This window comes from Macrotis lagotis, chromosome 1, assembly GCF_037893015.1.
Source record: "Macrotis lagotis isolate mMagLag1 chromosome 1, bilby.v1.9.chrom.fasta, whole genome shotgun sequence".
NCBI classification, from domain to species: Eukaryota; Metazoa; Chordata; class Mammalia; order Peramelemorphia; family Peramelidae; genus Macrotis; species Macrotis lagotis.
Genome location: NC_133658.1, coordinates 706,717,532 through 706,743,109, shown reverse-complemented (window position 1 = coordinate 706,743,109; position 25,578 = coordinate 706,717,532). Strand labels below are relative to the sequence as shown.

At 35.0% G+C, this 25,578-nt stretch overlaps 1 protein-coding gene across 3 annotated transcripts in view; it reads right to left on the bottom strand.

Moving 5' to 3' along the window:
• Positions 1-2,935: 2,935 nt before the first annotated feature.
• ITGB6 (integrin subunit beta 6) overlaps positions 2,936-25,578 on the bottom strand; it is a 221,424-nt gene continuing 198,781 nt past the window's right edge. For 2 of the 3 annotated variants that reach the window (XM_074215871.1, XM_074215872.1), the window contains exons 16-18: positions 22,931-23,050; positions 16,562-16,728; positions 2,936-6,381 (exon numbers count right to left, since the gene is read on the bottom strand). In XM_074215871.1, coding sequence (XP_074071972.1) covers positions 6,280-6,381; positions 16,562-16,728; positions 22,931-23,050 — 389 coding nt within the window. In that variant the 3' untranslated portion in view covers positions 2,936-6,279. Of the gene's footprint in view, positions 6,382-16,561; positions 16,729-22,930; positions 23,051-25,578 lie in introns of those variants that run through there. The other variant, XR_012474287.1, reaches the window with a different exon arrangement.

Genomic DNA, 25,578 nt, shown 5'->3' with positions numbered 1-25,578 from the left:
AAAAGATTTTTTTTGAAGTTCAGAGTTTGGACTCCTTTAGTAGGAAAGGGCCCTTACCCTTTTGCTCACCAGCTTACATATACTTTATTTAAAAAAATGTATTCATATATAAATCCATATACATCAATATATTTTAGAAACTAGAACCAAGACAGGATTAAAGGGATCCATCAGATCTTAGTTAATTCACAGAATATATTTTTACCTTGCCTCTATCTCAAAATGTCAATATATAGGATTTATGGTGACAGTAAATAATTATATCCCAATTTAATTTAACAAGATCAATAATATTAATGATTTTTCTTGTGTTTGTTGCAGAATAATGTTATGTTGGCATAATGTAGAAAATTATTAAGTAAAGCCTTTTTGATTCCTATGTCTATTGGAAATTGAAAATATGCTTAAGTTTTTTTTAATAGATTATCTAATCTTCTTGAAAGTCATGCTTTTGATCTCCATGGGTATTCAAATTAACAACTACCAGTTGTCATTTTGTCTTTTATTAGATTTAATTAAATCAAGTAAGGATTGAAAAAGTAAAAAAAACAAGTTCTCAATTCACTGTCTCAAATGGCAAGTTGGCATCTTTTTTTATGTCTGAGGTCTTCATTGTTTTATTCAAATATCTCCTTTCCATCGCCAACTTTTTAACTGAAAGATTTAAAATATGAGAAATGTCATATGATCAAATAAACAAAAATATTTATTCATTGTTGTTAAAAGCAAGATAACCTAAGTCTAACACTGATGTTCTAATTAATTTCAACTTTCATATCCCACTGTGCAGTGTGCATAAGTCAAATGATAGACTAGCAATATCCTTCTGTTGAAACCACAGTAGAATGCAGATTCTCATTTGGCCCAGTGGGAGATTAGTAAACAAGTGAATGGTTGTGGTTAACTCAACTTAAAATCAGATTTAGTGCCTGATGGTGAATTCTCTTAACTTCTTTTTTTATTTTTTAATTTTTATTTTTTTTTAGGTTTTTGCAAGGTAAATGGGGTTAAGTGGCTTGCCCAAGATCACACAGCTACGTAATTATTAAGTGTCTGAGGTCATATTTGAACTCAGGTCCTCCTGACTCCAGGGCCAATGCTCTATCCACTGTGCCACCTAGCCGCCCCAATTTCTTTCTTAGAATCCTCCATTGTCTGCCTTACTCACTTTGAAGATATATGTTTGTATGTATATTTTTATATGAATATTTGTATTGAGAGAGAGGGAGGGAGAGAGAGAGAGAGTTACTGGAGATCTAGAAAAGAGTTTGCAAATCCATTGCTATAAAGCTGACTGAATGAAAAATAAACAGTGACTTCCCACAGAGTAAATTATTCAGGAAGAAGGCAGTACTGCTAAGGTAGAATCAGAAGTAGAAGTGGATTGTTGGTCTAAAAAGGAAAGCTAATCTAAGTCTTTTGAGAATTATTAAGAATTTAAAACATACAAATAAGTGAAAATGTAAAGGTCTCATAGAATATTCTAATTTGTTTCTTACCTCTGTGTTTTTTTTCCTCTTGAAGCAATTAAAGTATGATAAAGATGACCTTTCATTTCATGAACTAAATGAAACTACCTTTTTAGTCTTACACTTTACTCCCCTTCACATACTTTCTGATCCATTTCCAGGGTCTGAGCATTTCACTGGCTGTTCCCTATTCCTAGAATACCCTTCCCTCCTCAGGTCTTCCTCCTGCCTTATCTAGTCATCTTCCTTCAATACTTAGGTACAATCTCAGTTTCTGTAAGAGGCTTTTCCACTTCCTCAGCCACAGTGCCTTCCCTATGATATTCCAAATGAGATTTGCACTGTTTTTTGAATGTACTTAGCTATAGCCATCTTATATCCCTCTTTAGAATGTGAGCTCCTTGAGGGCCAAGGCAGTCAAGTGATGGATTGCCAGCATTCAACTTCCTAGCACATTGCAAAATTTGATAGATGTTTACTGGTTGTTTGATGGATGGATTAATTCTGCCTAGTATCTGCCCACACTTAAAGAACAATTGTAGTGTGACCAAGTAGTAGAGACTTGAAGATGCCCTTAGCTCTAAGTGGTTTGGAGTATTTGATATCATTTATTACCCAAGTCCAAGAAGCCCAATTTTTTGTGTCCAGCTACATAAGTTAACCATCTCTCTACTCTGAATTGTGTGGTAGTCATTGATCTGGTAGTCATAGCTCTTCAAAAAGTAGACTGAATAGGCTACAAAATAATCCTTTTCAGTGACATTGAAACTCAATGTGACATAGACGCCCAATATTTAAATTTCTCTGGTTCTTAGGTGTTTGTATGATTTGAGTCTATACCAGATTGTTATAATTTAATGAAAATGGGATTTTTCACTAATCATAATTTGATTCAATACCTGTCATCCCCATGTATCTCCCTACCCCTCCAATTAAGGTTTAAGTAGTTCTCTAAAAATGGGAAAATTTTTGCTTGCATTTAGATTCCAAAAAAAAAAAAGATGAATTTGTTACATATACCTCTAAAAATAAAAGGTGAAATATATATATATATATATATATATATATATAGTGATATTACAGAAATACATCTTGGCACTTCAAGGTGGACAGAGTGGAAGAAAGAATCACAGGATTAAAGCTATTATGATGATTTTGGTGGGATTTAGATTTTTGTATTTGGGACTAGGAGTATTTAAATATTTAAGGGAATATCCTATGGTACATTTTGTTGATTGTGTTGAAATTTGATATTTTAATGGGGACAGTAACCCAGGTTAGGTGATCTTATGCAGAGAGTAATCTTGCCAAAAGCACCTTGAATACACATGTCTTGGAAAGATCAGAGAACTTTAGCAGAAAACATCATATCTAAAGAGAAACATCCACTGTTTTCTAATCAAGTATAGTGACTTGGGAAGTAATTTAGAATCAACTACTTACTTTAGGAATGCTAATGGAAAAAATGCTTTTTATTTTTATTTTCTCCAGAGGAACACAAAGCTTCACAATAAGATGTAGGCATTCATTTGTTTTTGTTAAAGATTCAATGGGAATTCTCTCTGGGAGAGAGAGAGAGATGGGTGTTATCGCTGGTTTGCAGAAGGAAAAATTAAAGCAAAGTGACAGAATAACTTGGCCAGCAATGTGTCAGTAAGTGAGAACTCAATTCAGCTTTCTAAATTCCCAGTTCATTGACCTTTACTCTATTAAAAAACATGTGTAACAGCAGGTGTTTACAGTGCCTGATTGTATTTGGCCTGACTGTTCTGTCCCAGCTGAATCGGCTATGTCTGTGTTTACAGGAAGTCTTAAGAAAGAACTTTTATGGTGACTGACTACTTTTGTGGTCACCTGATCCCTTTATGCTTATTTTCCTAATCTTCAAAATGAACCATACTGCAGGGCTACCATGAGAAATAATTAATTTATCATTTTGAAATGTTTTGGATTTCCAGAAAGCAACTTGAAGGGACTGATGATTCTAATGTCCTTTATTTTATTATAGTGCTTCCTTCTAGAAATCAGAAGTATCATAATTATTCAGCAATATTGTACCTTGCTACTTTTTTAAAATGTATCTATTGGTAGATCATCTACATTCATTGCCCTGGACTTTCCGAACTTTTATTTCTCCCTTAACCTCTTCTCCCCAACCCACAGGGTATGATAAAGCAATCAAAGAAGATGGTCACCAAAGAAAGAGACATTTTATGCCTTACATGGAAAGGATTATCACTCATCCAAAGTACATTGTTTAAATTACCTTGTTTATTTAAGTCAACACAAAAACACAATAAAATTGCTAACAACAAAAAAATCTACTTTCATGTAACTTAACTCTTCAATGAACAGAAGTACTTCTTTTAATGTTTTGACTTTTTCAAGGACCAGCCTTGGGACAAAACAATATTTGGAAATAGCAAAAAGACCTTATTCTATTCTCTTCAATACAATACACAAGCACAAGCACACATCCACACACAGATAAACACATACACTCATAGAAGTTTTCTAAAGTATCTTCCCAGTAATACAAAATATCTTTAAAACAGTATATTCCATGTAGATATTCATGAAGATAGCTCACATATAGACTGAGCCAGGTTTTCCCCAGCCCCTAAGTCAGAAAACTGGACAATGAATGAATGAATGAATGAATGAATGAATGAATGAAAGAAAAGTCATTAAATGCTGACCATGTGTTTACTGAAGCACATCAATTTTCTTAGGTTACTTAGTAAGGCCTTGGGTAGTTTCATATTAGTCATGTAGCTTAATAAACCTCTAATTCACTTGGGTTACAAAAATAATGGAGGGAAAAGAGGGAAAAGAGGTCATTATATAACATGACAAGATGAATCAAAAAAAGAAACTCAAAATTAGTTAGCAGATGACATGCCAATGACTAATTTTTTTCCAGGTGAGCAACTTACTCCACCAATGCACATATACCTGTGTTTTCAATGTCTCTCATAATATATTCCTATATCTAAATGATGCTAAAAATCCTGTCATTTTACCTAAATAACTTCTCTTTAATATAGGCCTATTCTCTCTTCTGACATTACCACCATGTGGAGCAGGCCTTAATCACTTTGGCAATTTATTGCCTTAGTTGCCTGGAGCACTAAAACAAGTCATAACTGGCCCAGGGTCACAAAGTCCTAATAACCTGTTCTATTAGACAATAGACAAACTATTAACTTAGTAAATGGCTTCACTTATGGTTTAAACTCGTGGTAATTAACATTGCCCAAGAGGAATCTACCATATCTTCCAGGAATTCCAGTGGAATTTGACTCTAAAGTGGTTTCATTATTCTCATATATATTTTCCTATATTTTACCTTTCACCCAACTGAAGCAGTCTTTCTATCATGGTTTGAAGAAACCTTCACATCTATAAATAGGCCTTATCTATGTAGCCAAATGTATCTTTCAGATGCAAAGAAAACATAAAAATAATTTTGAATGGCCTATGGATATTATCTACTGGATCAAATTTGTAGATTAAGACAGATGTGATAAAGGGACAAATAAAAGATTGTTTGATTAAAAAACACTTTGGATTTTATCTTATATAACTCATGTTCCCTTTTATATTATTAGAACTCTGACAATTAAGTCACTGACACTCCTCAAATAGATAATTTTTCCCTCTCCAAAAAGACCCCCAATAGATTTAGGAGTATAGAGGGAAAACCCTGAGTTGTGGGGAAGATGAGGATTTTTACACCCTTGAACAGTTTAGCACTAACTGAACTCTAGGGAGTCCCTTTATTTCTCCCTCTCTCTCTCTCTTATTCTGTCCATCTTTGCCTCAGTCTCTCTCTTTCTGGTGACTTCTTAATTTCTAAAATTTTTGACTACCATTCCTAAAGCATAAAACAATAAAAATCTTGCTTGCAAAGCAATGACAAGAGGGGATAGTATCTGAATGCAAACTATCAAGGTTTCAATGAATAAAACTTATGCTCTGCTGTTGAGTTTCTTCCCAGTTCCTTTTTGCACTCACCAAAAAGAGAACTGGAGTGATGTGACACCCTAGTCACTGTAATTATTTTTTTGCAAGGCAATGGGATTAAATGACTTGTCCAAGGTCACACAACTAGGTAATTACTAAGTGTGTGAGATCACTTTTGAACTCAGATCCTCCTGGCTCCAGGGTCAGAGCTCTATTCATTGTACCACCTAGCTGCCCCAACCCTAGCCATTGTAAATCCAAATTATTCTGGTTCACTTCATCTGCAGACTTGCAGCCAGTGATATTTTAAGAATAATTACTTCTTAAGTGAAATAATATCCAATCAATTACTACTGGAATAATAACCCAATACTATCCTTTATGGGATCTTTTGGTCTTCCTCTAAGAATGGAGATATAGTTTAGGAATATGTATGTATCAGTGTTGTGTGAGTAGGTATTTACAAGGTTTTCTGATTCTGCTAAGACAAAGACAATATTTCCAAAACAAATGAAATTCTATTTCTTCATATTTTTCACATGCAAATTAGAGTTGCAGATTTGTCCTTCAGAGGATTTTTTCCCCAGGCATAAATGCAAAAGGTTTTGCATTCATTACATTAACATGATCTCCTAAGTCAAGTCTTTGTTGTTGATAGTCCTATTCTTAATTATTTTGAACCTGGCAGGTATCAGTTGCTAACCTTCCCACAAATAAGACTGATCTCTAAATGACCTATTATTATCTTGAGCAAACCTCAATTTATAGCAACAAAGAAATAAAAATTAAACCGTGAAGCTGACATTTTCTATCAGTGAAACAGACTTTTCCAGTGCATGAACTCCTAATGGGAATCTGTGGTAATGTCCATCTTTTGTTTTTCCTGGTGTTTATATGTTACATTTTTAAATGTACTTGTAGAGCCTCTGTACAGTGGGTTGGTTCCCTGAAAAAAAGAAAAAAGAGTTTCAATTAGAAGCACATAAATTTTCCTAGAATTTTATTTTGATGGCTTTAAATAATTTCATTAAGTTAAAATGTTATGATAAGAAAAAAGTCATATGAGACTTTATTTTGATCATTTTGATACCTTATGTTGTGCTTATAGTAATTTCTATATACATTTATTATTGTAAATGAGTCAGAAATATCCTAAAATATTCTGATGGACAGTTTGGGAAATCTTAACCTTCCTGGAATTGATCCATTGTTAGAGAATATCTTGTATTCTTGAAGTATTATTGGACTTGAAAAAAATATAGAATGAATATATTTTAATGATGCCAAATTTTTCCCCATCTAGAAATCCATCTTTTCTACCATAACAGTATTTTCTTGACAATGCTATGTGTGTCATGGAACACACATCTTTAGCAAATCCAAAAGACAGGTAGTCCAAAGGAAATAGTACATTACTAATCATTTCTTGAATGCAAAAAATAGCATGAGAGCTCATCATCAAGCAGATGCAAGGCTAAAGGAAGGAGATAGATTGATTACGCAGTAAGTAAAAGAGATAACAGAAAGTCCAAGAGATACACTGGTATTCACAAAATATGAAATGAGTTAGAAGGCTTCTAGCATGAGCAGGTCCTTAAAGGATAATTTATAAAAGATAACAGATGAGTATCTTTGGAATAAGATCTGGATAGGTTGTTATTCTCTCATGGATAAGATGATGAAACATTCAAGTTTATTAATACTGATGCAGAGAAATGTGGACATAGGGGGTGATAAGATCAGTTGGAGACAAGCTTTGTACATCTTTTGTTTGCATTGTAAAGGGAATTTTACTTTATCCTCTAATTTAGGCCACACCTGAGGGCTTGACCTTCAACTTGGATTGCACTGCTTTTCTGGGGTAGCCAGGAAGCACAGGTCCTGGAAGACCACCCAAAAAAGAGCCCTCCTCGAAAGGCAAAATCTCCAATGAGGGACTTGGGTCACTTCCAGGTCACCACCCCTTCCTATGGACTCTGGGAGAGAACTTAAGGGGAAGGAAAAAGGAGAAGCTCACTCTTTTTGACCTTTCAGTCTCCTGCTGAATGCTGGCCAGCTAGCAATCCACATGGTCTTCTCTTAAAACTCTTTCTAACTTTTCTATCCCTTTTCTAATATACTGTAACTTCCTTTAAAAAATCTCTATTTTCTTTCCAAAACCTGCATTCCCAAGTCTGAGTCGCGATTCCTCACAAGGCAGAACCGAACAAATCAGTGGCTACAATACCAAACAGTACACTAAAATGAGAAATATAAAGTCTAGTCTAGACCAGGGCTGACCAGAATGCTTTCACATGCTGCCCCCAGTGCTATTTATGCGACCTGCTGAGGGTTTACCAAATGCTTTAGTAAATGAAGCTGAGTTACCACAGAACTCTTACTAAAATGGCAAATCAAAATATATTGTCTTTTGTTTCAATAACATATATATATATATATTTTTCTGTTTCTCTCTCTCTCTCTCTCTCTCTCTCTCTCTCTCTCTCTCTCTCTCTCTCTCTCTCTCTCTCTCTCTCTCTCTCTTTCTTTCTTTCTCCTCTAATGCTGACACACTCTGGGCCAGGTCCTTGTCATCTCTATCGGTGGTTTTGGTCTTCCTCTGCAAAAGCCTGCTGGTTGCTCTCTCTGACTTGTCTGTCCCCATTCTAGTCCATCCTCCACTCAGCTAACAAAGTACTTTTCCTAATACAGAAGTCTAAGAATATAGTCTTTCATATTTAATAAGTTTCAATGGTTCCCTATTATCTTCTAGATCACATATAAGATCTTCTCTTGAGTTTTCATGGCCCTCAAAACCTGGGCTCTCCCTCCATTTCCAGCCTTTTTATATTTTTGTTGCTGTTGTTCTTCAGCCATTTTTCACTCATGCATATTCCACTCTTCATGATCCCATTTTGGATTTCTTTTGGCAAAGATACTGCAGTGGCTTGCCATTGTCTTCTCCAGTTCATTTTTACAGATGAGGAAAGTAAGGCAAACAGGTGTGCCCAGGGTCACACAGCTAGTAAGTATCTGAGACCACATTTGTACTCAGGAAAATGAATGTTCCTGACTCCAGACCTCCTCTCTATCTACTGCCTGCTCTTTTACCCTTTATTCCCCTCCATGTGTAAGGCAGTTAGGATAGTACTGGAGTCACCAGGATTGGACTTGAAGTCAAGAGGTCCTTAATTCAAATCTGATCTCAGACATTAACTCTGTGACTTGAGGCAAGTAACTTAAGTGCTATCTGTCTCAGTTTCCTTATCTGTAAAGTGGGAATAATAATAGCAGCTCCTTCTCAGGGTTGTAAAGTGCTTTGCTGACCTTAAGCTGCTAATTACTATCATTGTATTGTTGTTATTACTTTTCCATATGAAAGTCACTCCAACTCCCCATTCTGAGCATTTTCACAGACTGTCCTCCATGCCCAGAACTCTCCTGCCTCATCTTCACTTTCTGACTCCACTGAAGAAGCACTTTCTATTGAAGCTTTTCCTTGTTTCCCCTTAAATGCTAGTGCCTTTTCCCTGAGATTCTCTCCATTTTATCCCATATTTATCTTGTTTATACACAGCTGCTTGCATGTTGTCTCCTTTATTAAAGTTTTAGATCCTTGAAGTCAGAGAGACTATTTTCACTTGTTTTGTTTTGTTTTGTATCCCCAGCACTTAGCATACACAGTGCTGGCAACAAATGCAATTTATTTTTTGCTATATGATCCAACTGCAAATTCTGTGATTCAGATTTTGGTTTACTGAGGACACCCTGCTCTTTTATTTATTTAGAGATTGGGGCAGGGAGAAAAAAATGAAATCTTGATAATTCTATATGAAATACAATGAATAAAAGGTTTTTTTTTATTTTTGCAAGGCAGTGAGGTTAAGTGACTTGCCCAAGGTCACATAGCTAGGTAATTATTAAATGTTTGAGGTTGGATTTGGACTCAGATTCTGACTCCAGGGCTGGTGTTTTATTCACTGTGCCACCTAGCTGCACCACTAAAAATGTTTTTTAAAGAGAAAAGGCTTGTGTGTTTTCTGTCCTTTCTATGTATATCACTCAGTATCAGTGTGTTTCATGCTGAGGGTTATCCATTTCCAACCTACAATGTGGCCCCCAAAACCCAGCATAGGCCCATTCATGGATAGGATATTGAAAAAAAAATTCAGATTCTTTGAGTAGAATTTAAAGTTGCAAACCTATCCCAGAGTATCTCTTTAAATTTGTCCTCTCCCCTCTAGTATTATTGCTGACATACTAGAAAATGCTCTCATTACCTGTCCCCTGGATTTTTGTAATAGTCTCCTAACTGGTCTTCCTGCTTCCAGTCTCTTTGCTCTACAATCCATCCTCCACATAATTATCAAAATAATCCTACTGATACATAGGTCTGACAATAGCATTCCCTTGCCTATTACCTATGGGGGGAAACCCACAACTCTACAACTCTTTACTTACTTTTTACACACTCCTCAAACACTATTTAACTGTCAGAAATGATTCTGTCCTTCTATCTCTACAAATTCAGAAAGATCATCTTCCATGCCAACAAACCCCTCCCTCTAAATTTCTGCCTATTGAAACCTCTTCCATCAAGACTCAACTCATTGGACTTTCTTCTCTGAAGCTTTTCCTAGTCCTCTTCTCAACCCCCTACTCTTCTTCCTCAAATTTCTTATAGTACTTTGGAGATCTTTATATAAATCACATTAAATCTAGTGTTGTACTTACTGTTTGCAAGTCTTATGCCCCCATTAGACTATTTATATCTTTGAAGATAGATATTATATTTTATTTTTAAATTTCCTGATAAGTGTAGTGCCTGGCAAAGAATAAGCACATATTTTACAAAATTGAATTGAAAATAATCAAACATTTAAACCAGGAAAAAAAGCACACAGATGATTGAGCCTAATCCCTCAATTTCCAAAAGAACAACCTAGGCTGTAAGGGTTTTGATGACCTCCTAAGATCCCACAATTAGTAGTAGATATAAGAAAAGCCAGGTCTTCTGGTGTACTTCATGGTGTTCTTTTTTTGGGGTGTGTGATGTTGGTTCCTGATATTTCAAGTAAAGAAAACCCTAAACTCTAATTCTAACATTTGAATAGTGATTGTTATTAATCTGTTTAACTGAATTTCTGGGATGAATGAAAAGGGTCCAAGAACCAGAGGAAGAAGATACTTTTAAGTTTGTTGCAAAGTGAACCCAGACTATCCTGGAACAGGAAGGAGAGCTAAAAGACCTTGTGATCAGAGTATTGGAGATGACAAAAAAAAAAAAGCTGGATTTGAAACTGAGATATCCAGCTATCACCCCCTCTACCACATCATTTTTTAGTATTGCCCTTTATGAAGAATAACAATTATTGGGGCAGCTGGGTGGCACAGTGGATAGAGCACCAGCCCTGGAGTCAGGAGGACCTGAGTTCAAATCCGACCTCAGACACTTAATAATCGCCTAGTTGTGTGACCTTGGGTAAGTGAGTCACTTAACTCCATTGCCTTAAATAAATAAAAATAAATTAAAAAGAAAGAGAACTAGGCAATGGAACAAGAAGCAAGTTTCCAAATTGAAAATACTCCTTTTTAACAAGAGGTGGAATTAGGTTCTGGAATTGGAAAATGAGTAAGTATATATTTCTTAGGACAGCAGGATTAGATTGTTATTGAGGTGGGGGTCAGGGAAAGGTGGCTGACTCCTTTTGTGAGTTGTGCTTAATTTGAAGAAATGAATGAAAAGATATTTAAGTGTTTAATATTTGCAAAAATTATGCCAAGTACTCTATATATGAAATAGATGATATATATGTATACAAAGATAAATATATGCAGAAACGTACATGTGTTTATAACATATATATGATATATATATGCATACTATATAACTATAGTTCTCTCTCTCTCTCTCTCTCTCTCTCTCTCTCTCTCTCTCTCTCTCTCTCTCACCCTCTATCCATCCACGAAACAGAGTCACTTTCCCAGCTATTTTTTTCCCAACCCCATGAAGTTCACCCATGGGTGGGGCAGGGAAAGAGTAGTATGGCATGCTCCCCAATATGTTTAGTTGTTTAAATAAGGCACAACCAACAAAATAAATAAAAATTAGATTGTGACTAAATAAACATTTAAGAAAGAGATGTGTGTAAAACAAGAGGGATATAGAGATTGAGAATAAGGCATCTGAGACAGTGTTGGCCAATTGTTATGTAACCCTGGGCAAGTAACAGAATCATAGACTTAGACTTAAAAAGAACCAAAAGGTGTCATTTAGTCAAATCATCCCATGGAAGATCTAGAAAGGTTAGATGAGGTCATACAGGTAGAAAGTGAAAAAAGTAGGGACTAGAGTCCAAGTCCTCTGGCTCACAGACTCCCCATTCAGTAGTGAATTCTCTATTTCCAAATTCACTGCACTTTCACTGCACTATCTTGCCCCTTAGTCACTCAAACACTATTTGTCTCATTATCTTTATCTGTGAAAGAATACTATTTCCAAATTTTCTCCAAACCTTAATGATCCATATAAATGAGCTATTACAAGCTCATATGTACACACTGCCCTCTTCAGTTCCTCATAAATAACTATTTCTCACTCAAAATAAGCATTATTTGAAATACCACTTACTGGAATTTTCCCATTTTATCAAAAATCAATTGTTTTATCTTTTTTTAAAATAAACCTAGACTCTACGAATCTTGAAGATATGGTTTTAAGTTTATCTCTTTTAGTCAAACAAGGGCAAAAAACTGCTACAAAGGATAAAAAGCACATCATTTAGTTTGCATGTATTGTAATTGCTTTTGTTGAGTCATTCAATTGTTTCCAACTGTGATTCCATGGAACATACTGTTCATGGGGTTTTCTTGGCAAAGATATTGAAGTGGTTTGTCATTTCCTTCTCCAGTGGATTTAGGCAAGGAGAGATTGTGACTTGCCTAAGGTAACACAGCTAGTAAATCTTTGAGATCCAATTTAAATTCAGATATTTCTAACTCCATGCCTATCACCCTATCCCCTTAGTCACCTATCTGCCCCTTATATGTCTAGCAAAAGCAGGTAACAGGTTTTGTTGGGAATGGTGAAAAAAAACCCTGAAAATTAGGAAACCTCTTTTTTTTATACTGATCTTTTAATGACTGCCAAACTACAAAAAACTGGCTTGATTTGCTTAGTGCAGCAGAAATCAGTTCATGACTAGAGGAAATGTCAAAAGGAGCATTTTTTCATCTCTCGGGTTAATGACAACAACCTGGAAATAATTCTAATCATAGATGAATTTATCCTTCTCTTCATTTTGTAAATATGAAAATGAGTCTTAGTCATACAAAAATTACAGTCATATCAAAGTGACAAATTTCAGTCTGGCTTTTTATATTCTGTTAAATAGACTTTCAGAAGATTCTGTCTTATTTTACTTTACCTTCTCAGACTTTGAGGGACAAGAGCCCTTGACTCTAAATGTCAATAATAGCAGCTTCTGGACAAGAAGAAATGATTGGTCGTTATCTTCCTTTGGGCCACTGAATGCTATTTTAAGACCAGATCAAATTTAAGTTTTGACAAAGAAACTGGTTTTGGGTAAAATTTGAATTGAATTGAGAATCTCAAAGTAAAGACTCTGGAGACAAACTTCTGGTAGTAGGGCATCTATATCTATATTAATGAAACTTTATATGAATTATGTGAAATAAATGTTTTGCATCTGAGTTGAGTAATCATTATCTAGTCAGAGCATGAACATTTAACATTTGTTATTCAAAGAAACTCAGTTTGGCAAGGAAATAATATTTTTCATTTCATTTATACTTCATAATATGTAGTGTTCCATTCTGGATGAAGAAACAGCATAAAATTCAGCATTTGAATTTCAATCATGTCTCACATCCTGGGTAAGAACAATTCATGTTTTGGAAAAATTAACTGTTAATTAAAATATTATTTAGAAGATATAAATCTTTTGTTGGTATTCATGTCTTTTTTTTATAAAAACATAAAACATGCTGATTAGTAGATATATATCATATAATTGCCCAAGTGTCTGTCTGCAGTTCATGTGCTTATTATTTAATGTAGAAACCAATCAAAGGCTGTACATGGAAGTGTACACAGCAGGGTTTGGGCCTTTATGTCCCTCAAACACCCAACCCCTGGGAGCATCAGTATTGAGAATCCTAAAGTCTGAGCACAGGCTGCCTGTTATGAATCTCTTGGGATCTTCTGCTATTACATGGGACATGGTAGTGTTAGACTCTTCCTGTAATATATTAATGTCTTCTGCATATATGCATATATTCCAAGACCATAGCCTTAAACGTTTTGTTTGGGAGCAAACAAAGGCTGTCTTACTCCTCTCATTTTCTGTCTCCCTAGGAAGAAGTAAACAGTGGTAATATAAAGACCAGTAAAGTCAAACAAATTATGAGAGGAAAGTAGAGGAGTATAAAGAAAAGAAAGTTTTACTTTTATAGAAGATTGAGGCAGATTTCTGGGTGAAGGACTGTTTGGAAAACTCAGTTTATATCCATAAAAGGAAAGGAAAAGTATAGCCAAGTAAAATCCAGATAGACTCAACTTGGGAGCTAGTTAAGAATATTTATACTAAGGGAATAATAGTCTTCTAAGATGGACAAGTTTGCATTATGTATACAGGTAAACATATCAGTAATTGCCTAGGTGTACAGCTTATATTCTTATATATATACATATATATATATATATGTACACACATATTTGTGTGTGTGTGTGTGTGTGTGTGTGTGTGTGTGTGTGTGTGTATGAAGTATTGCACCAGAGAGGATGAAGTGCTGAGTTTGTAGTCAAGTAGACCTGGGTTCAAATCTTGACTCTCAAATCCTAACTCAGTCACATGTTAGCTGTACAACACCTTGCAAAATTCTTAATCCCCAGGGCCTTCAGACAACTTTCTATTCCCTACTCATTAAATTATAGAAGTGGAAAGAATTTCCACATATTACCCCTTTCTCCCTGTCAAAATTCCCTACACTGATGATATGCTTCAAGTGCATCATCATCACTGTAGTATAATAATTTTTGTTGCATTGAAGAGTTATCACAGCAGTGGTACTTCTTTGTACATTGTATGCAGTAGGTATTTAATAAATATTGAATTTAATTCAATGATAAGTTATTGTGGGAATTATTATAGGTGATGAGGATTATAGCATCAAAAATCTAGACCTAGAAGAGACCCCAGAGGAGAAAGGTTACTAATTCTTAAAAGTGATAGGTTTTAACAAAAAGAAAAAGAAAAAAAGAAAGACCTAAAATGATGGAAACAAAGACTTCTATATCACATTCTTTGATATGAAGCAGTGTGATTAAGTGGATAGAGGGTTAACCTTGGAATTAAGAAGACATAGATTCAAATCTCACAAATCCCTATTAGCTATATGACTTAAACAAGTCACTTAGCCTCTCTAGTCATTATTTTCCTCAACTGTAGAATGAGATGATTGGACTAAAAGGATCTCCAAGTTCTAAATCTTCAATTTTCCTTTCCCTTCAATCAAAATATGAGACTTGTGAGGAGTCCAGTATCTCAATTGGCTATCTTGCTATACCACCATTTTGCAATCCCATGGTTAAACAGTGGCCGGGGGTGGGGAGATGTCTTTGGGAGAACAGAAAAAAATAAGAGGGTCCTGAAAATTTACTGTCTCTTCCCTTCTCCCTACAACCCCACCAAAGTGACATCACTACTATCAAGATTTTTGGACTACCCTAACTCTCCCTATTTCCCCCCATAAAGAGATGATCAGAAAAATTATGAAGTCAATGAAGTTTGTTGTTGATACTATCTGTCATTGCAAGAAAATTTACACTGGTCCAGACATAATGAGATCATTCTGCAAAATTACTGAACTGGTTTGCCATTTTCTTCTGGAACTTATTTTATGATGAAGAGACAGAGGCAAACAGGATAAAGTGATTTGCCCAGGGTCACACAACTAATACCTGAGGACAGACTTGAACTAGGGAAAATCATTTATCCTGACTCCAAGCTTGAAACTTGATCCACTGCACCACCATTAAGGACTTTATAATAAACAAAATAGTATCCAAAAGTAAAATTAAAGTATGAAAGAAATATGTATTATAAAGGATTGATTTTTTTTTAGTTTTTTTTTTTGCAAGGCAATGGGGTAAAGTGGCTTGCCTAAGGCCACATGGCTAGGTAATTATTAAGTGTCTGAGGCCGAATTTGAACTCAGGTACTTCTGACTCCAAGGCCAAGGGACTGATTTTGTTAACGAACCAACTAGAATGGAATAAACTTTCTCCCCATAATATTATTGTGGGTTTTTAATAAATACATTAATTGATTGATGGATGTAGTATGCATGGGAGGTATAATAAATTAAAGTCATTAAATTGTTTCCATGGATCTCTAGAGAGATAATTATCTATTATATGGAAAATGTGAGAGAAATAAGTCAAAATTGAGGTCATTAGGTGTTTTTCTGTTGGAAAGCATAGCAACTTAAATGTCAAATGTATTTTTCAGGTAACTGTTTACAATATATTGTAACAAGCATATCATAACCAGTTGGTTGATATCTAAAGGATTTTTTAAAAAAATAACTTTCCATTGTTGCATATGATGAGAAATAGGGAGGCATTTCCATGGATACTGATGTGAACCATCATGCTATTTACACATGATTACACTTACTACAATATAACTAACCCCTTTGTGAAAACATTTAAAAGTGACTTCTATGTTGTATCAAATGGAGCTCTGAGTCCCAAGGTAAACCTTTGGTGATTCAGAGTTCCACTTCCCTAAGGATTTTCTGAGATGTATAGAAGGATAGAAGTCCCCATCTTCCATGAAAATAAGCATAAAACATGGGATCCAGTTAGCTACAAGCTAGCCACTCAAGGGGATGGTATTTCCTGTTCCTCTAAGAGAGAAATCCTTTGGAACTTGTTTTGTGGGTGCAATTAGTGACAGATGGTTGGAAAGGAATTAAGGACTCTCCCTTTCTTACAAAAGAAATTTGGGATGGGAAAGTTTTCCCACTGTTCCTATTTCCCACAGATCTTCTTTCACTGACAATGTAGAAAATGGGACACTGTGAACCTGTTCCCAATTAACTGCCTATGACATATCACCTACCGTTTGCCATTTGGCTTTTGATCTTTCAGCTTCAAATTTGGCAACTTCTTTACGGTCATGAAATGATACTAGCAGCTTCCATATGCAAAGCAGGGCTACCCCAATAAGAAGAATGGCAAGAGATACTCCCAACATGATCATTGGTATGTTGGGATGCTCTGGACAATCTGTGGAAACAAAGCAAATCATGTTTAGAATGCAGATAGTACATTTCCCCCACTGTCAAGAAGGCAAGGATTTCCACTCAGGTTTTTCAAATGATTTTTCAGAAAGTAAAGGGAAAATAATGAGGCCCCATACTTTTGTTTAAACTTAAAGTTTTTTATGGGCAGTTAATTTGGGGGAGTATGAATGGGATAAAGTCTGATATTTCTTCAGGAGAATATTATAGATTAGAATAAGCTGAGCTATGGGTTACATCTCTTCTGCCCCTCCTCCCCTGACAAACAACTTCTGAGATGTCTGTGAATGTTATCATGAGAGGAATGTAAAGAGCAAACTGATCTGGCTCCTTATCTGCTGAGTCCAGATCTCTCCAACCTCAGGGCTGAAGGAGAAATATGTCTCTCTTTGGATTAAATGCTTTTCTTTAAATTAACTTTAGATGAAGACTACATTCTTTTTTTTTTTAAGGTTTTTGCAAGACAATGGGGTTAAGTAGTTTGCCCAAGGCCACACAGCTAGGTAATTATTAAGTGTCTGAGGTTGGATTTGAACTCAGGTACTCCTGACTCCAGGGCTGGCGCTCTATCCACTGTGCCACCTAGCCACCCTTGAAGACCACGTTCTTAACTAATGAGGATGGGTCAGTTGGTGGGGGGATCGTGTTAGGATATATTGTTCCTATAGTTCTTGTCTCATTACCTTACTCTCCCATGATTATGGTTGTGTAGACGTTTGCTTCTCAAGAATCGAATAAAGATTTTTTCACTTCATACCTTGAGAAATTTCGGAAATTTATTTAAGGGGGATACAACCCACACAAATATATCTCTCTCTCTACATTTGAAATTTTATCCTTAAATAGGAGAAAAAAGAAGGCTTTATATAGACTGAACAATTCGAACATTTCCTTGATGGTTGACTCATTACTACTTAAGAGTTTCCATTTGCCTATTGGCAATGCATATAGAAAATTAATAGTGATTATAACTTGGTTCATAGGTTAAAATATAGATGTGCAATCCTTAGGATAAATGGACAAGTAAACAAATAAATATTCAGTTTTTATTCATTCTTGGTTTTCCTTTACCATATAAAAATCTAGGATCATAGATTTTGAACTGGATAGAAACTCAGAGGCAATTTAGTCCAACCTCTTCCTTTTACAACTAATTTAAAAGATCTGATAAAAATTTATACAAGCAAGTATTTTGACTTGGAACTATTAGTATCTTAGTGTTAAGAACAAGATCTCCTTAATTTCCTTATTTTACAGATAAGGAAATTAGGACCCAAATTGATTAAGTGAATTCCTCCAAGACATTTAGCAAGGATAAGAACTCAAGAATCCTGCTGTTTAATTCAATGCTCTTCCTCTTCCTTTGGAATGCAAAGAGAAGATCCTTTCTTTCAGATTTTATTCTGTTTCACCATAACAGAGTGCCATGTGTATGAAGGTACTCTCTAAATATTGCTTTGGCTCTGCTAATGATATCAAGGATAATTTTTAAATTGATACAACACTTTCCCTCTATTATTCAACTAATATTGATGGCAGAATAAGCAATAATTCTTACAGGATGCCTTGGAGGTATGATATATTTTTTTAATGAAATACTGTAATTAAACTTCTCTTTTCCTTTAATGAAAATGAGAAAATGAGAAAAAGGAGAGAAATAGTCATGAAAAAAGACTGGCAGAACTCTACAAAAAGTGGTATCAAACATGATGTCTGTGGAGAAAACCAGCCATGCTTATTCAAACTTCTTGACCAATTCTATTGAAGAAACATTTATTAAGGGAATGGAATGGAAAACCATTTATTCACTGCTTACTATGCGACAAACACTGTACAAAGTGCTAGAGATAGAAGTAGAAAAGTAAGTCAGACCATACCCTCAAGAAGCTCACATTCTAACTGTAGGATATTTCAAAAAGAATAACAATTTATAGTATTATAAAAATGAAAAAAATTGAAAGATTTCATCATTCATGGTTCCAGTGGAAGATGAAGAATGTTACCCAATTTTGGCAGAGAGACAGATTAAATTAAACTAAACTACAGAATGAAGGATATATTTTTAGATATAGTCATATTACCTAAATTGGGAATTTGTTTTACTTGACTATGCATATTTGTTATAAAGGTTTTGTTTTTCCTTTTTTTCTTTGCACCCAGTTATTGAGGGATGTTAGGAAGGAAAGAACAAAATATGTTTATGTAATTTTAGTAATAGAGTAGTGGAACAATAGTTTGTCATAGAAAAGGACACTAGGTTACCTCAGGAAGAAATTGGGATAGCATCCTGGAGATTTCACTTTTCTATTTTTTCCTGCTCTCATAGAGTTCAAAATATAACTTAAGAAATGAAATGTATTGTACATAATGACTACAATTCAAGGAAGGGTGTGATAAGTGTAAAGGAATGACCCTAGTGGAAATTTCAGTAGAGAGAGAAAACTTTCATGTAAGAGTTTGAAGGAAGGATTCTTGAAGGAGGTGGTACTTGAGTTCATTCTAAAACAGAAGGATATCAAAAGGAAGATATTGTGAGATGGGTGGAGACTCCACTCTATCCACTGGAGATGACACATGGAAAGGCATAGAGGCAGCACAAGGAAGATGAGAATGGGGTCAGAAAAGAGCCAGTTTGGCTGTAATGCAGAAATTTAATGAATAGTATTATATATATAAAAGGAATATATCATGCTGCTTATATGAAAAAAGATCCATAGCAATTTTGAATGTGGGTGGGCTTAATGACCCTCTAACAACATGATTCCTGGTATATATGCTTTTGTTCTCTAGCCAGAAGATTCATGTTGTCAGCAAATGCCTTGTAAGGGGATTATAAGGAATTAAGCAAGGAATCTAATGAAAAGTTTTGAATATGTATTGAAGATCTAAAGATTGAATTCCGGCAAAAATAATGAAATAGGATTGTTTTTAATAGGTTTGTAACACCACATTGAAGCAAGTAGCAGTCTTGTGTACCATTGAGAACATGACTTAAGTAATGACTGGAGAGGAAGACACCATAGCAACTGCCTATAGTAATAAAAAGCTAGGGAAAATTGTTTCTAAGCACCTGCAGTCAGAATATGAATTAGGAAAGCTCTTCAGTACAGGAAAATGGCATAGCAGAAATTATTATTCTGCAACATCTAAAGTCAAAGGTTACATAAACATCTTAAGAAAATATTTTAGTCTAAACATGGTTGAGAGACAGACTGATATAGACAAATCAACAAGAATTTATTAAGTGCCTACTATGTGCCAACCACTGTGCTGAGCACTAGAATACAAAGAAAGGCAAAAAACAAACCAAATAAAACTCACCCAGCCCCCCAAAAACAAACAAAATAATCCCTGCTCTCCATCACAGACACACAGAGAAAGACACATAGAGGCAGAGACACACACACACAGAGAATACATGTATACTCTATTCATTTCTTTTAGTTTTTATTTTTTTCAAGCAATGGGGTTAAGTGACTTGCCCAAGATTATAGAACTAGGTAACTATTAAGTGCCTGAGGTGGGATTTGAACTCAGGTCCTTATGACTTCAGGGCTGGTGCTCTATTCAAAGCTCTACCTAGATGACCCTTACTCTATTCATTTCTATCCTTTTGCTTTTCAGAAATTAAGATTTTTGGCAGCAAGAGTATAGGGGATTATCAACAACACTGTGAGATGTTCCACTATGACGGACATAGCTCCACTCAGCAGTGTAGTGATCAAGGACAATCCTGAAAGACATCCACATTCAGGAAAAAAAAATCCAAAACTATGGAGTCTGAATATAGGGCAAAGCCTACTATGTTCACTTTTTAAAACCTCTTTTATGTTTTTTCTTTCTTTTTCATGTTTTCCCCTTTGGGTCTGACTCCTCTTTCACAACCTGACTAATATGGAAATATGGCAATTACATTGTATATATAGAACCTATATCAGATTGGTTGCTGCCATAGGGGTGGGGGGAGGAAAAAGAGGTTGGTCAAAAACTGTGGAACTCAAAAGCTTACTACCTTTGCATTTAATTGGAAAAAAATAAAATAACAACATACACAAAAAAAGATTGTGGGGGCAAAGAGCACTAAACTAGCAGACCTGGGCTCTAGCCCTGGTTCTTTAATCTACTACTAATATGACTTTTAAAGGATCCTTCAGCTCTTTGGTCTCATTTTCCTCATCTGGACTATAAAATTTTAGATTGTTGAAGTTGAACAATTCTCAGGAATATCCAGTTGGACTACAACATTTTATAGAAAAGTCAATTTGCTGACACCACACAGGTAAACCAGGGGCAGAGTGGAGCTGAATGGTGCAGTGGTTAGAGCACTGGGCTTGGTATCAGGAAGACCTGAATTAAAACTCAATCTCAGAATTTACTAACTTTGTGATTCTGGATAAGTCACTTAATTACTGTTAGTCTCTGTTTCCTCATTTGTAAAAAGGAAACAATAATAGCATCTACCCCTCAGAGTTATTGGGAGTTCAAATGAGATAATAATTATAAAGCATTAAGTACAGTGTCTGGCACATTATATAACATGTTATTTCCTCTCCCTGTTTTGAATGACAGAGTTGTAGACTGCAAACTAGAACAGACCCTGAGAGTCATCTATTCCAATTCCAGCATTTTTCAGATGAGGAAATGGACACCTAGAGATACTAAATGACTTTCCATGGCTACACAAGTAAGGTAACTGAGCCAGGATTCATGTCCACTTCTGATTTCAAATCCAACATTCTTTCCCCTACATTTCACTTCCTGAAGTTTTCTTCTCCTTTGACCTCTTGGAATCCCTTTTACCCTCCAACATTTGGTCCAATTCCTTTCCTGATCTTTCCCAATGGTTAGAACTCTCCCCAGCCCCATCACTATGTATAAAATTTGTATTATATATATATATATATATATATATATATATATATATATATATATATATATATATATACATATATATATATTCTGGTTTACATACTTCCAGGTTTCTCTTTCATAAACTATTAGCTCCTTGACCTCCTAGATGATTTTCTTCCTTTTTATATTTCCGGCACCAATCTCTCTCCCGCCCTAGTTCAACTAACATTTATATCCCAATAGATGGAGTGAGCCCAATGGAAGAGATGGTACATCAAGTTCTTTCCCTTAATCTTCCTGCCAGTTTTCCTTCTTACTCCTCTCCTGACTGCATTCTGATCCACTTATCTCATGGGAAGGATTTCAGGTCTTCCATTCTACTTGGATTCTGTCTTACTTTCCTTATTAGTCATGCTCCTATGGTTCTATTATGAGAGATGAGCTAAAATGAGCAGGTACAATCCTTCTAAAAAGATAGCACACCTTACCACTGTGCTATATGGCCCATTGAATCTTATTATCTCCCCTACCATATCCTTCTGGGCGTCTGGCCTTACCATTTTTCTTGTGCTGCACTATTCAGATCTCCAGGTGTTATCACTGAGGCACTCTTAAGAATTTGTGGGCCTTGCCATCACTCTGCTGCTGAAATCTGATGGGCCCCCATACCTTTACCACACACCATGCAAATAAGCCCTTAAAAATATTGTCTTGCCATATTTGAAAATAAGCTTCTCCAAAATGAGGATTGTTTTGCTTTTTTATTTGGATTCTAAGTATTTAGTACAGTGTTTGACATAATACATGTTTAATAGGAAATTTTTCATTGTTCATTCATTAATTCATCATTCATCATTCATTCATTCATTCCTGGTTTATATATAGGTACTTATTGAATTAAATTAAATATATATATGTAAAAACACTTCATTTATCTGCAGAAATAAATTCTTAGGATATTGATTGAATTTACATGCTAATTTACCTGACTTCTTTATCATTAGTTAAGCTGTTGGTTAAAAATCAATATTTTCCCCATGGCATCTTCCCCATTACACTCCAATTAACCATTAACCCAACCTACATTCCTGTAGTCAACATTCAGTGTGGTACACCTTGTCATGAGAACCTAATCTTATTAATCTTTCTCATTAGGAGATCATTTGAAACATATTCAAGTCTTTGATCCATTTTTGGAAGGTATACATTCCATACAGCATTACAACAGAAATTTAGAAATGCTTATCTTTGAAAATGAGCAAAAATGTATCCAAGTTCATTTTTTCCTTATGTAAATAATAACTCTGATCATTGACAACATATTTCAAGATATTTACCTTTCTGGTTTATGCTGTGAAGAACTGTTCTTCCCTCTTTATCTGTGGTCATCAGGAATGTAATAAGGCAGTCATTTTCCCCTTGCAAAGAGCAGGAAACAGAATTTTCTTTTGAGAAATCTGCAGAGAAAGGACCAGGTCAAATGCAATTTAAACATTGATGAAGAATAACAACTCATGAGTATTAGATTAATGCACAAAAGAGAAATTTCAGCAGTTGCAGTGTGGGAATAGAAAATAGGAATATGAGAATTATAATGTTACATTCAAACTTAACTCTCTTTTCTCTCCAAGTGAGTTTGGAAATTTTTCTCATGCTTCAGGAAATGATTCCAGGTGTTCCCCATCAGCTCTGACCATCAAATGCCCCTATCAATCTGCTATATTCCTAATCTTAATTTTATTGAAAATACTACCAAGGCAGGTGCCATCAGCTGCCTGGGGAATAGAATAGTCCCTTTATAGCAAAGAGTGACCAGTACATGCAGTTCTCTGGGATTATATTTCAGAAGAGATAATTCACATATTAGACTGATACTGATACTTTGAAAATGGTAACCATTTATTCCTTCCATAATGCAGCTCTAGAAGACTAGTGTGGCATGCACTGTCACAGTAGTAAATATAAATTAATAACAGAAACCCAGGGATTATGGAAGCATGTATATGTTGTGAATAAATAAAGGAGTAACCTGAGCTAAAAGTCTGCCTTCCATTTTAGTTGGCTCACCACTTAATACACTACTATAAGAAAATTCAACCCTGCTTTTCTCAAAGTTCTCCCAAATATTGAACCTTTTGGACTGAGCTTATATAGAGGAAGATACAAACATCTAGGGCAGAAAATGAAAAGAAAGTAATATGACTCTAATCTGAGACCCAGACTCTAAAATCTCTTTCTAGTCACAATATCCAGATCAATGGCTTCTATGTAGGGATTTTCTCCTGAAACCATTGTGTTTGATAGTTGTTTCAATAATATTGAACTTTATAAATCATATTTGTTGCCAAATATGCCTTTTAGGCAATTTCTAATCTACCTCATTTATTGATTTGTTAATCAGGTTTTCATAGCTCTTCTATATGATTTTCTTTGATGACAAAGAGCAATGACTAAATTTTGGTTAACTTGGGGTGTTTATTTTGTTTGTAACTCCCCAGAGTGCTTAGAATGAATATTTTTTCCTATTGCGTTTTGTAAAATATGAAACCTTAAAAAAATTTAAAAAAAATATGAAACCTTATTCTATTAGGGTAAAGGTATGTCAGAGATTATTACCTCCCCCTCAAAAAAGGACTTGATGGGTCAGCTAGGTGGTGCAGTGGATAGAGTACCACCCCTGGAATCAGGAGGACCTGAGTTCAAGTCCAGCCTCAGACACTTAATAATTGCCTAGCTATGTGACCTTATGCACTTAACCCCAATGCCTTAAATAATTTTTTTTTAAAAGGACTTGATGGGACTGCAGAAACTAGACTAAATTCTTCATTTTATAGAAGAGAAAATTAAAAATTAAACTGGTTATAGAGACATCAGAGGGGGGGGATCTGAACCCAAATCCTCCAGAGTCAGTGCTCTTTTGACCATAACCCATTGCCTCCAGCTTGGTATGATGAGAAATTTGCCAGGCAAATTCAAAGTAAAAATAAAATTTCAGGAAAGTTACTTAAAGATTATAAGCTGCTTTTGAAAACTTTAGAAAAAACTTTAATTATGGATAATTAATATATTATTTATAAGCTACTTATGAATCTTTAAAACAGAATCTAGGAACCTTTTCCTTTCTTTTTATCTGCAGCATGTAGTAAAGTATCTGACATATCACAAATGTTTAATAAATGTTTGTTGATTAACTTTTCAAAGTAATATCTTGTTAACTTAATTGGAACCATTGCCTATAATAGAAAGCCACAGTATTGAATTAAGTATACTATATTGCTTCACTCATATATGGACATCTCAGTGTGGTGTGGACTTGACCCTGGATTCTCAAGGATTCTAAAAATGGAGTATCAGTTCTGGAAAATGGCACCAAACAATCAAGGATTGGTTTAGTGAGAGAATTGTCCCAGGATCAATTCAACTAAAATAGGAGAGTTTTATCACCAGATTGACTGAGGGGTGTTAAATTTTTTGGTTGCAGTAACTCTTATCTTTCTACTAAATGCTAGAAAGGTTACCATCTTGACTGGCAGTGGAATAACCAATGCTGACAAAATTGTAGATTGTCAAAGTATATATATTCCTTAATTTAGACTTTTCACTAATTTTAAAAAGACATCTGTAGTTATTCAGAAGCAATGACATTTTCTTTTAATATGAGTTATTTTGATGAATTGGTCCCTCTCTCACTTATCATAGAACTGTTTTTTCCCTATTACATTCCTCTTAGAATATTTCATCTAAAAATAGGGAATTGCCTCATGGACTGGGTATCACAGTTCCCCTCAGTTGAGTGATATTAATCCTGTGTTTTGTTGGAGGTTTTTAAATGGAAAAATCTGAAGCAAGGGGAGGCTTAAATTACTTTGTCAAGATCATTTAGTTTTAATGGAACTGGTAATATGACCTGTGAGTCCTTATTCCTGATAATACTTTAATTATTCTAGGACTCTTTTTCATTAAAGTTACTCCTCCAGTTTTAGAC